Raw genomic sequence first — 13205 nt, 5'->3', positions numbered from 1 at the left:
TTATTAATAACAACTTTCACAGGTCAGACTAAAAGCTAATGCTACTGGGACACCTGGGTGGCTCAGTGGTTGAACGTCAGCCTTTAGCTCAGGGTGTGATCCCTGGGTCTTGGGATCGAGTCCCACATCAGGCTCCCCCCGGGGAGCCTGCTTCTCCCTCTGCCTATGTCTCTGCACCTCTCTCTCTGTGTCTCTCATGAATAAATAAATCTTTAAAAAAATAAAAGCCAATGCTACTGTGTGCGTTCTAACAGAAGATACATGTTGGAAGTATACATCAAGCGAGTACCAACACTATGTGCAAAGGCTTTGCAATCTAAGCAGTCTTCTTCACCAGGATACAGGAAAAGTAAATTCTGCCCTTGAGTCATTTCTTTAACTCACAGTTGAAATTTTCCTAAGGCCTGATTAGCTTCTGCAATCAAAACAACTCCAGGTCCAGATGGCTTCACTAGTAAATTCCACCAAATATTTACAGAAAAAAGAATACCAATTGTACACAATCTCTTCTAGAAAAGAAAAGAGGAGGAAACATCTTCCATATTATAAGTCCAGGATTACTCTCATGCCAAAACTAGGCAAAAATATTAAAAGCAAATGACAGACCAATATCCTGCACCAATATAAATATAAATCAGGCATCCTTAATTAGAGATCAGTATGCATTACAGTGAAAAAAGAAAAGGAAAGAAAAGAAAAAAACTGGGTATATCATCTTCATGAAATGAACTTCATGTTGCATGTTATCTCGCTACTGTTTCTTGGAATAAGATGTGATCTTCTAATATGCCCTTGGTTCCCTGCCAGCCCAACATTCTTTTCCCTTGATCCCTTTCCAGATACTAGTCTTACCCTGGATACCAACCTTCTCCACACCATTCCCTCCTCTAAGTCTCTCATCTATAATGGTATAATCAGGGTCTACTTAACAGGGTGTAAAAGATATAAGGCAGGCCAGCTGATGGCTGTCTCTACCCAATACAGCCCAAAGGGATCAAGAACAATACTCACTCACTAAGAAAATCATCCCAAAGATTCAAAAGGGCACTATCTAAAAGATGGCACCACAGTAAAATGCAATGAGTAAAATGCAAAGTTTCAGTTGAAGACAGTAATAATTATGTTCTTTTTACTTAGGGGGCATTAGCTGTTTAATTCTCTTGGAGTGTAGGTCATAATGGCTCTTAATTTCCCATAAGAAACCAGTATTAAAGAAACACACACTCAGGGTCATACTGTATGTATGTTGGTTAAGCATCTGCCTTCAGCTCAGGTCATGATCCTGAGGTCCTGGGACTAAGCCATGAATCAGGGTCCCTGCTGAGTAGGGGAATCTGCTGCCCCCTCCACCCCTCTCCCTGCTCATGCTTGTTCTGTCTCTCAAAAATAAATAAAATCTTAAACACACACACACACACACAAACACACACATTTCAATAAGTTAGCAAATGCTTGGGGTAGATATCCATTCTAAGCTGTTTTACTAACATACTATTTCATCTCAACCCTTCACTTCCCTATGCTTTAACAGCCTGGATATAAAATGTTAATAACTGGCTCAAACAACTCTAAAAATATCTAACACATTAGAAATGCAGGACTTAATGTGTGACGGAATAAATAGCATTATTGAAACCAACTTCTACACTTTGATCTGAAGTAACAAATCCTGCTATTTATGCTTTGTTAAATTCTCATTTATTCATGATCCTCCTTCCTCATCTCTAACCACATTTCCTTCCACAATAACCTAGCATTTCCATTCAATGTACACTTCACCTCATAGAGCCACAGAAAATGTCTTTTTACACTTTCATTTCCCTTTCCTTCAAATGGTAAATTGACCTCAATGAGATTTTATGATAGATATATATAATCTACTTATGTTTATTAAACCAGCAAATTCCTAAAAAATACACAACTAGATGTATAAAAAATTACCAAGATCAGTAGGTTGAAACAGAAACTTTATACCAAGAACCATGTGCTGCCTGCCAAGCTTTCATTCATCAGGATGGCTATGTTGTAAGACTAGAAAGTCATGGTCAGTTTTCAGGTAACTGTGAGGACTTGTCTTAAGCCCTTAAGGCAGCCCACTAATGACATGAATTTACAGAATGATTAAGTAGCTAAAGCAGAATAGGTCATGTGAATTGGTGATAGATCTATGTGGCTGATAGCAATAGCTAAGAAGTAGCTAATAGTTTCACTCTGTGGTTACTTTCTGTCTCAGAAAGTAACTTCAAAAAGAAAAATTGAACCTATGGCTGCAAATAATAATATTAAAACAAAAAACAAAGTAATAAAATTTTGAAAAGTAAACAAAAACAAAGAAATCTGGCTAAATTTAGAAGACAGACAGCTCATGTGCCCCTGCCTACAACACACAAACCCTTTCCGAAGGAAAGCAAGTGCCGAAAAATGAGGACATTCTCAGGTACTTTTCAAGAAAGATTCATCTATCCTAACAACCATCTCATGTTTTCACATTACATACAAGATTAACAAAGAGATCACTCAGCCACATTTTATTTACACAATTACATTTTACACAATTTACACAATTACATACCACAAAGAATAAAAAGTTTTAAAATACATGCTAATTCTAGCTCTTGGGATTATACTTTCAGAAACCCAAATACATATTTTCAGAACTGGAAGATTTCTAGTTCTCTGCATAAAAGCCAAATCTAAGACAAATAGTACAGAGATGTGTGATTTTACTTACTTGCTTTCTTATGTAGTAACTTGTGAGTTGCCCAACTTCCTTTAAAACATTCCTAAAAGAGTAAACAAGAAAATCAGCGTCAGGTCTCCCTTAATCAGAGACATTTAAGGAATACTGGACATAAGAAATAAATGTTGGAATCTCTGTGCATTCAATATTTGGGCAAGCTTAAGAAATGGTGAAATCTATTTAAAAACTGAGATACTTCAGACAAGTAAAAAACATTAGCCTATATTATAAAGAGTAGTCACATAGTTATATTTCAATTTTATGCCACCAAATTATTTTCAAAATTATTAGGAAAATGAACTCAAGTAATAAATTGAATTCAAATAATGAACTCAAGTAATAAATCAGAAAAATGAATTCAACCAAAGATCTTGTTTATGCTTTCATTCTTATAGTATTTCTGTCAAAGAATTTAAAATTATTCAAACAAATCATTACAACTACTAAGAAAATTCACAAAGTCCTACAAATGTTTTGACTTTGCAAATATAAAAGAGTAACTAACAAATAAGAAAAAAAGCTAAAAACATAACTGAAAGCACCCCTAGAACTATGCAGTGATCAAACCACATGACACGAGTGATGCTACAGCTTCTCCTCTCCCTCACAGTTTGTCTAAGGGCTCTGAGGAGCTAGTTTCTCCTTACAGGGCCAGAATCTCCTACTTCCCTTTTCCTCTCCTTATATCTTTCAAAGCCTGCCAACTGCTAAGTTAAGAAAACGCAGGTCATACCTATTGCCTCCTACTGCAACGTTAAGCCTCAGACTTCAAATGTGTAAAAAGAGGGATCCCTGGGTGGCGCAGCGGTTTGGGGCCTGCCTTAGGCCCAGGGTGCGATCCTGGAGACCCGGGATCGAATCCCACATTGGGCTCCCGGTGCATGGAGCCTGCTTCTCCCTCTGCCTGTGTCTCTGTGCCTCTCTCGCTCTGTGTGTGACTATCATAAATAAATAAAAATTTTAAAAAAATGTGTAAAAAGATATCTGCAACATTCGAGACTTTTTTCAAAGTTGGTAAAAAGACCAGTTCTTCGCCACCCTGGAGTTCTAGAAAACCAGTTTATTTATTTATTTTTTTTTTGGAAACCAGTTTAAAAAAAAAAAATTATCTATCATTCTGTCAGAAGAGGTATTGTGATTAATTGGAAAGTCCCAAGAACTGAAACGGGAATATGTTATTTCTTCAGTACTACCTACACCTATTCAGCATAAGAAAACAAAGGTAAAATCAGTGTTAAACAGTAATTTGAAGACAACCATAATGAATAACTAAGTTATCATTTACTGAATATGTGCACTATATGCCCACATTTCCTTTCATCCTCACAAAAACCTTGCAGGACAGATGGCATTATTCCCATTTTACACATGACAAAACTGAAGCACAAATAGCTAAATAATTTTCTGTCATATAACAGAATCACACTTGGCAGAACAAGAACTCAAACTCAGGCTTACCTGACTAAAGGTCATGCTTTCCCACTGCTTTAGTGTGTGGATGGGTAGGTGTGTGGGGGTGTGTGGAGAGTTTGTACTCAATTCCCAAAACATCAATTTAGCATCAAACTCAGAACTAGAAAACATGTATTCAATTAAGCTCTACCATCACAAAGTCTAAAATTTTATCTTTAAGGGGTCCCAGGAGGCTCAGTCAGTTGAGCATCCGACTCTTGATTTTGGCTCAGGTCATGATCTCAGGGTCATGGGATTGAGCCCCGAGATGGACTCCACACTGGGCGTGGAGCCTGCTTAATATTTTCTCTCTCCCTCTACCCCCACTTCTGCTCACTCTCCCTCTCTCTCAAAATAAACAAATCTGAAAAAATAAAAGAAAATTTTATTTTTAAATCTAGGAAGCAATGATAACTACTAACCATTTTCATGGGTCCTCAACTGCCCTATCAAGTGGGGTAGATATCTAGGTGACGATAATATAGCAGATTAGATGAGATCATGTAAATAACATATGGGAAAGTAGATAACCAAGTGTCTAGTACCTAGCAAGTATCAAAATATGGGAATCCCTGACATCCCAGTGCTTATGGCTATGCCTGGCATTGAACAGGTTTTCTCAGTATATGATAAGAGAATGAACAAAAATTAATGTGATCATATACACAAAGCCTTCTTCCTGCTGTCGATGGAAATGTTCTCATCACCTTCCAGGACCAAGCTGCCTACTCCACAGCCATTCTCCCCTCCCTCTCACACCAACAGAATCCTCCTATAGCACAGTTGTAATGGATCCTGCAAAAAAACATTCCCAGCCTCGATGATACAAATGGCCTCATGACTTAACCTGGCCAAAATCTCAACCCAGTTGTCAGGTGGGGCCTCTGGAAAGCTTCTTAGAAAACAGGCACCTATTTTCTCTTCTTTGCCCTTTCCCAGCTTCAAACCGAGACGCTGGCTGAAGCGAAGTGGCAGTCTTGTGACCACAAGGCATCAAGCACACCCCAAGAAGCCTGGATCCCTAAGGACTTTGTGAGGCTGCTGTTCCAGTCTCAAAATACCTACCTCCAGACTCCTCATCATTAAAAATCTCCATACTTGGACCCCTGGGTGGCTCAGCCAATTAAGTGTCTGCCTTCCACTCAGGTCATTGTCCTGAGGTCCTAGGATGGAACCCCGAATCAAGCACCCTGCTCAGCAGGCACTCTGTTTCTGCCTCTCCCGCTGCCCCTCCCCCCTGCTTGCTCTCTCTCTCTCTCTCTCTCTCTCTCAAATAGATAAATAAAATCTAAAAAAAAAAGAACATGATATAAAACAAAACTCCACACTTTTAGTTTTGGAGGATATGTTAGTTAGAAACTGCATTGGATTGAGACACTTGGGCAGCTCAGTCAGTTAAGCATCTGCCTTTAGCTCAGGTCATGATCCTGGGGTCCTGGGATTGAGCCCTGTGTCAGGCTCCCTGCTCAGTGGGGAGTTGGCTTGTCCTTCTGCCTCTCTTACCTGCTGTGGTCTCTCACTCAAATAAATAAAATCTTTAAAAAAAAGAAACTGCATTGGATTATGAGAAATAAAATCTCAAACAACCATGGCATAAAAACAAATCAATCACTCCACTGTATAGTAACAGACTAAAAGGCAGGGGTAGGGGAAAGGGCTACTGGATAAAGATGGCCATAACAACTACAGTAGGTTGAATGATGGCCACCCAGAGACACCAGGTTCTAATCTCTGGAACCTATAAATATCACCTTATTTTGAAAAGGGGTATTTGTATGTGTGATTAAATTAAGGGTCTTGTGATAGGGAGATTACCTTGGTAAGCCCTAAATGCCACCATCATGAGTGCCCTTATGAGAAAGGCAGAAGGAGGCTCACATACACAGAAAAGGAGGGAATGTGGCCAGAAGGGTACAGATTAATGTGGTAGAGCCTCTGGAGGGAGGACTGCCCTGCCACTGCCTTGATTTAGGCTCAGTGGAACTGAATTTGGACTTAGACCTCCCCAACTATGAAAGAATACTGCTGTTGTTTTATGCTACTCTGTGGCAATTTGTTACAGCAGCCACAGGAAACTAACACAGTAAAAAACAAGACACTAGGGCACACCAAAAGAATGAATCCAATTAGGGCACTGAGGGTGAAGGACTAATTACAGTCTTCTTGAAGCTTTTTCTGCTTACTGTACTTATTCATGGGGTCAACTCCCCATTAAGCACAATAATTTTTAAATGAGATCAGCCAAAGCACATGACTTATTTTAAGAAGCTTAACTTCAATCAGTATTTCAATCTCATCTCTTCCTTTCCTTTCTAAACTGTTCATCATCATGGATAAGACTCGCAAAAGTGATGAGACAGACTGGAATTTCCCTTGTTTCTCCTTCTTCCAGCCTCACGGCAGTAGGCTGTCAACAAGGAAAAACATCAGGGATGCAGAAAGAAGGGAGTAGAGAGAAACGGCCAGAGTGGGTCCTAGAATGCCAGTCTAAGAGTCAGCCAGGCCCAGAGGCAGAAACCCACCAGGGCTGCAGGCTCAATGTACCAATGCTATTCTTCAGTTGAAGGCCTTGACACCAACCAATGCCTCCATACTAAGTATGCTTGGTATAATTTTCAATTAATTTTCAGTATGCCAGCTTAGGATAAATCAACCGAATGTCTACCCAATAAGACCTATGTATGGCTAAAGTGGCTTACACATTATCTAGGTGCTGGTATGTCCAATACTGTATCACTGCTGTAAATAGTCTACCCTGAAAAAAATTAAGGACAGATTTTTACTCCATCACATACACCCTATTCTCCAAAATCCTAAGGTACTCCACTTCTTATGGAAGCACCGGCACAGCACAGTTTGCACCTTCACCTGGCTAGCCTTTTTCCTGCCATCACTAAAATTAGAATATAAATCAGAAGAAAACACGTCAAGAACAATAGAGAAAAAACTTCTGGACAGAGCAGGGTTATCAAAAGAGGACTCTTAGGTACTCTTCAGCTCCACAAGCCTCGGATTCCATCTTTTAAGTAATTATATAAAAGAAGTTCTTAAAAAATTGTGATGATCTCAAAGTTAACCTCCTCCTCCCCCCTTCAAAGTAGAGCAAAATGACAGAAGGTTGAAAATAAAGAGATGGCATTTTTTTAAAAAAAAAGATTTAAAACCAATGAGGAGTCTGCAGCATCTGGCTGGTTCAGTCCATAGAGCATAGGAGTCTTGATCTCAGGGTTGTAAGTCTGAGCCCATACTAGTTGTAGGGATAACTTATAAAAAAAAAAAAAAAAATCTTAGAAAAAAAAAAACCAACAAATCTAACATCTGGATAATAAAAGTTTCAGAGAAAAAAGGGAGAAAAGAGACCTTAGAAATAAAGTTTTCCGTAACTAAAAGACAGTAGTTTCTAAACTGAAAAGACTCCCAAAGGATAAATCTTAACTTGCCCAAAGCATACCATATGTAATTTCCTAATACTGGGGTAGAGAAGCTCTAATAAGCTTCCAGAGAAAGGGGGGAGGGCAAAAATATGTAAAAGATTATGAATCCTATGGCAACAAGCTTTTCAATAACAGTGGAAGTTAAAAGAAAATGGAATAATATAAAAATTCTGAGAAAACAATTTCTAAACTAGAATTCCAAATTCAGCCAAACTGAAACTCAAGTGTCAGGGTACAGCAAGGTATTTACAGAATCTCAAAAGTTTACCTCCCGTGCAATCTTTCTCAGGAAGCTACTGGAGGAGATATTACATAAAACATGAGATTAACCAGGAGAGAGGAAGATATGATACAGACAAAAGAGAAGTAAAGGATAATGCTTGAGGAGGGAGGTAAGGATGACTGCCCTGAAGGAAGCCCAGAGGGCAAGAAGTTGTGGCTAGAGGCGGTCAGTGTTCTCAAGTAAAAATGACAAAATGCCAAATGTATTTGAAAGTATTGAGAGGAATTCTATGCAATTGTGGAAGAGTTTGGGAATGAGTAAGTACATGGGCAAAACAAACTGTGAAATGAATGGGAAAGGGCAACCCAGGTGGCTCAGCGGTTTAGCACCGCCTTCAGCCTAGGGCCTGATCCTAAAGATCCGGGATCGAGTCCCACATCAGGTTCCCTGCATGGAGCCTGCTTCTCCCTCTGCCTGTGTCTCTGCCCCTCTCTCTCTACGTCTCCCATGAATAAATAAATAAAATGTTTAAAATAAATAAATAAATGAATGGGAAATAGGGGCATCTGGCTGACTCAGCTGGAGGAGCATGCAATTCTTCATCTTGGGGTCATGAGTTTGAGCCCCATGATGGGTATAGAAATTACTTTAAAAAGAAAGAAAAGAAAAGAAAAGAAAAGGAAATAGGAAAGGAGTGAGGGGCTTTGTAAGTTAGAAACATTTTGACTAGGTATGTGAAATAACTTGAGCAATCAACTAAAAAGTTACAAAAAATTATTTTAATTATGGACATTTTGCCTCCATGAGGTTGAGACAATAAATGAAGCCAATCAAGAAACATTTAAATTACTGTGAGTTAAGATTCGATATAAAATATATTTTTTAAAGATTTTACGTGAGAGAGAGAAGAGAGACAGCGTAAGTGGGAGGAGGGGCAGAAGGACAAGCAGACTTCCCACTATATATGTGTATCCAATGTTAAAAAACGCTTTAAAGTTTAAAATATGAATGAATTAACATCTAAAAAAAATCAATAGATAATTTTAAAAAGAAAACAAAAAACATTTTTAAGATTATTTATTTGAGAGAAAAAGCAGGAACAGGGAGGAAGAAGCAGGAGGAGAGGGGGAGGCAGACCCCGCTGAGCAGGTAGCCGGATGAGGGGTTCAATCCCAGGACCCTGGGATCATAACCTGAGCCAAAGTCAGAGGCTTAACTGATTCAGCCACCCAGGCACTCCTCGAAATAAAATATTTTAAAACATATATATTTCCATTGCTTAAAAAAACCTTTAAACAAGGTTAAAATAAAATGATTGGCATCTAAAAAAATCAATAGGTAATTTAAAAATGAAAACAAAATTTTAAAACTAGAAGAAATTTACAATTTCATAGAACTGAAGTAGTCTCCCACTCGACACCACCTTAACTGTGCTGTCATATGTTACATAAAAAATGAGATTTTTTTTAGGGACTCCTGAGAGGCTCAGTGGTTGCACATCTGCCTTCAGCTCAAGGTGTGATCCTGGGGTCCTGGGATTGAGTCCCACATCATGCTCCCCACAGGGAGCCTGCTTCTCCGTCAGTCTATGTCTCTCTGTCTCTCATTAATAAATAAATAAAATCTAAAAAAAAAAATGAGATTTCTAAATTGCTATTGTATAGTTAACCTTTTTTAAAATAAATTTTATGTTCTGTAATGTAATAATTTAAAAGGTTTGCCCATCATCATATACATCTTATATGTCCAGATATTCAAATATAGTTTAAAACTGAAGAGTTAACTACACTATGTTAACTAAATGGAATTTAAATTAAAACTTAAACAGAAAAGTAAACATCTTCAGTATTTAATGATACCATCTAGGTTGAGTATCCATTTCAGGGCATCCAATTCCTTTAATGTGATACTTAACTTTTTTTTAGATCACTAAATCCTTTGATAATCTGGGGAAAGCAATCATTCCCCTCCACAGAAAAAAAAAACATACCTGTGCACAACAAACTTGTGCACAGTGTTAGTCGCTACTAAGTCATTCATGCATATAAAGTGTACAATATGACCAAACCACTTGTAAGGTGCTGGACATTCAGCAGTGAACAATATAGGCCTGGTCTTGACAAATATTACACGGCTAATTACACGATCACATAGTTTAAGTCATAAGGGCTAAAAAGAAAAATTATATAGTGCTAAGAAAAAGAGGTAAAGTGCAAGAGGTAAAGATACAGGCATGGGTCAGGATGAGGTTAAGGACTCTGGTCTCTTCCAGTAACAACAGAAAGCCATTAAAAAGTTTTAAACAAAGGAACGACCTGTAAAGACTTGAGTTCATGGCATTCCTGATCTTCATCCACAAACCTAAAATTAAAATCCCTTTTCCTAAATAATAATCGAAAGAATGGTCTTGAAGAACTGTTCTTTAAGCTGTTCTTATTCAAGAGAGAGAAAAAGAGAGAGCGAGCAGGGGGTGATGGATAGACAGACTTCTCTGAGAATCAGAGCATTTTATTTCTTTATTTAAAAACTTACCAAGACCAGATTGAATGTTTGCCTTCTTCCTATTGTATAACTTATGAAACAGAGTGAGCATCTCTTTTATGCTTGGCAAACTGTCCTACTCTTTGCTAGGTATAGAACAGCTTCCAAATTTTATCCTTTGCACTTTCAACACCTCTGGGAGTTCCTTTAAAGCTTTTGTTGGTACTGCTTCCCCCACGACACAGCCATTCTTTTCATCACAACCATTTTCCTCATTTATGCCAACAAGTTGGCCTCATTGAGTTGTTCTGTTCTGGCTGCATGTCTAGCTGTCTAGAATGCTGAGGAATGCCAATATTCCCGTGGCCAGCTATTTCTTCTATAACCCCCTTTATGTTAAATTTAGATTTTGTGTTTCTAGCATTATCATTTACCATTTCTTTGCTGCACTTTCATCTTTGTTGGCCAATTCCTTCTTTCGATTATCCGTTCTTATAAAATATCACAGAAGCCATCACTGGAAAACAAGAAAGCAACACAACTACAGACTTTGCTGTCTGGATGAGAAATGAGTGAGATGCACAGTGGCCAATCACTGACAGGTTTTCAAAGAAGGGAGTGACTGGTCACTGATAAGGTGCACACTTGTGATTTACACAGTGATCCTAGGACTAAAGAGTTGGCCATGAAGTGTGTACTTTATGTAATTACTCCATGCCATTGGGAGACTGGCTTCACTTAATGGAACTACAGTAACTAAATTCATGCATATCAGGCAGCCTGGGTAGCTCAGTGGTTTAGCGCCACCTTCAGCCCAGGGTGTGATCCTGGAGACCCGGGATCAAGTCCCACATCAGGCTCCCTGCATGGAGCCTGCTTCTCCCTCTGCCTGTGTCTCGGCCTCTCTCTCTGTATGTCTCTCTCACGAATAAATAAATAAAATCTTTAAAAAATAAAAAAATAAATTCATACATATCAAAGCTGCAAAATAAGATCTACCTTTAGCAAGTACCTAGCTAGCTTAGTCAATAGAGCATGCAACTCTTGATCTCAGGGTCATGAGATCCTGAGCCCCATGTTGGGTATACAGCCCCATGTTGGGTATACAGCTTACTTAAAATCTGTCTTTATATAGTTGGCACTCTGATACAACCTATTTATAAAACTTTTCTAAATAGGTTATGTGAACAAAACACTTCTGCATCACCCAGCATCTTTTTTTACCCTCACAGAAGCTGACATAAATTTCCTTAAGTTAAAAAAAAAAATCTCTATCCCAACTGATTCATTTAGAGAACACAGAAATTTACATGCCAATTTAAATGGGGGGTGGGGGGGCACATACCAATTTAAACAAGAAACATAAGGAGAAAAAAACACCAGAGAAGAGAGGTAAAAGCAGCATTTAAAATGTTACCAAGAATTTAGTATATTCACCTAATTCGGTAATACTAAAAAAAAAAAATAATAATAATAATACTTTAAAAAAAAAAACACACTACCTACTACTAAGGATAATTGATAACCCCTAAAGGGTTTATAAGTAGGGACAACTCAAAACCCACAAGGTTCTCTAAAACACTCCTTTTCAAACATGACCAGTGGCTAAAAAGCATGGACTCTGAAGTCAGACAGACCTGTATCCTAGCTTGGTCACTTATTAGCCTTTCGATACTTAGTATCTGAAGTTCTGCTTTCCTCAACTGTTATGTTGGGAAAACAACTGTGTAAAATGTGTGGCCAAGAAGTGCTCAATTCTAGTTATCATCAATTTTATTATTTTTTGAGGCAATTTAAATTTTAAACTTGAAAAAATGATCACTTAAGTATCTCTACCTTTAACATGTGTCATCCCTGGCCCAGATTCTTGGCTTCTGAAAATTGATAGCAATTAGGCAGCTAGTAATTGCACTGAGCTTTGTATCTTACTGACATTATTACTGCCCACAGAGGCTGCACAGTGGGGAAAGGGATGTAACCCCAAGTTCGAACCTGCTCCCACCACACAGACCATTAGAGAGAACAAAGCCTACTGGCTCACAGCATCGGAGTACAACCAGAGACCCATCTCTGGCAGACACAAAGGCAACCCTTAGAAAGCCAGGCCTTTATATATATATTTACATTGATAAATAAAACATTGATCAGTGACAACGAGTAGTCATATTACAAGGGAGACAAAAGTCACAGATTTGCAGATTTAGTCCAACTATAAGGCCTGAACAGAATGCGTGGAGCAGCTATTTGAGGGCTCTGAAAAGAAAACCGCAGCACGCAGATTAGGGAAGACCAAAATTTGAAGTTCCACTGATATGGTGATGAGTTCACCATCTCACCCCACGCATCATCAGGGGCAACAGAAAGTGACCACTTGGCACAGACACATTGTGCTCCAGGAGAAATCCTTTAATTCTGGCTCAAGGAACGGAAGAATAATTCCCAGTGCTCCAAGAGCACAGATATCCACCTTTTCTTCTCTCTTCTATCCTGTTACACCCCACACTCCAAGTGATCCCAAGGTGACCACCTATAACACGAGCTTGTAGGAACCAAAATTCTGAGGAAGAGGCATTTTCCTTTTCTCATCTGTGAAGCTGTAGTCCAGAGAGGGTAGGACCAAACCCCACTTTCTTCTCTCTGCCCTGTTGCCATGTAGCCCCTGGACACAGGCAGCATCAAGAAGTGTGCAACAAACTGGGTACTAAATTACAGCTTTCTGGCCAGAAAACCAAAGATGAGAATTTCTGAGAAACCAGAAAGTACCAGGAAGGAGCTCCAGAAAGGGACCCCATAAAGTTGTTCATAATACGACATTAACAATACTTGAGAGAACAGAACTAACTGAAAAGTCCATCATCCACATCTCAGACCAAGC

The 13205-nt window shown here is 38.8% G+C and overlaps 1 protein-coding gene across 2 annotated transcripts in view; it reads right to left on the bottom strand.

Annotated features, from left to right (window-relative positions):
• The window catches only part of METAP1 (methionyl aminopeptidase 1), a 67882-nt gene that overhangs the window by 29264 nt on the left and 25413 nt on the right, over window positions 1-13205 (bottom strand). The window contains exons 1-2 of one of the 2 annotated variants that reach the window (XM_035709604.2): window positions 10765-10784; window positions 2732-2783 (exon numbers count right to left, since the gene is read on the bottom strand). In XM_035709604.2, coding sequence (XP_035565497.1) covers window positions 2732-2783; window positions 10765-10767 — 55 coding nt within the window. In that variant the 5' untranslated portion in view covers window positions 10768-10784. Of the gene's footprint in view, window positions 1-2731; window positions 2784-10764; window positions 10785-13205 lie in introns of those variants that run through there. The other variant, XM_025423640.3, reaches the window with a different exon arrangement.

This window comes from Canis lupus, chromosome 32 (assembly GCF_003254725.2).
Source record: "Canis lupus dingo isolate Sandy chromosome 32, ASM325472v2, whole genome shotgun sequence".
NCBI lineage: Eukaryota > Metazoa > Chordata > Mammalia > Carnivora > Canidae > Canis > Canis lupus.
The sequence above is the reverse complement of the archived record's forward strand: the minus strand, read 5'-3'. Positions and strand labels throughout refer to the sequence as shown.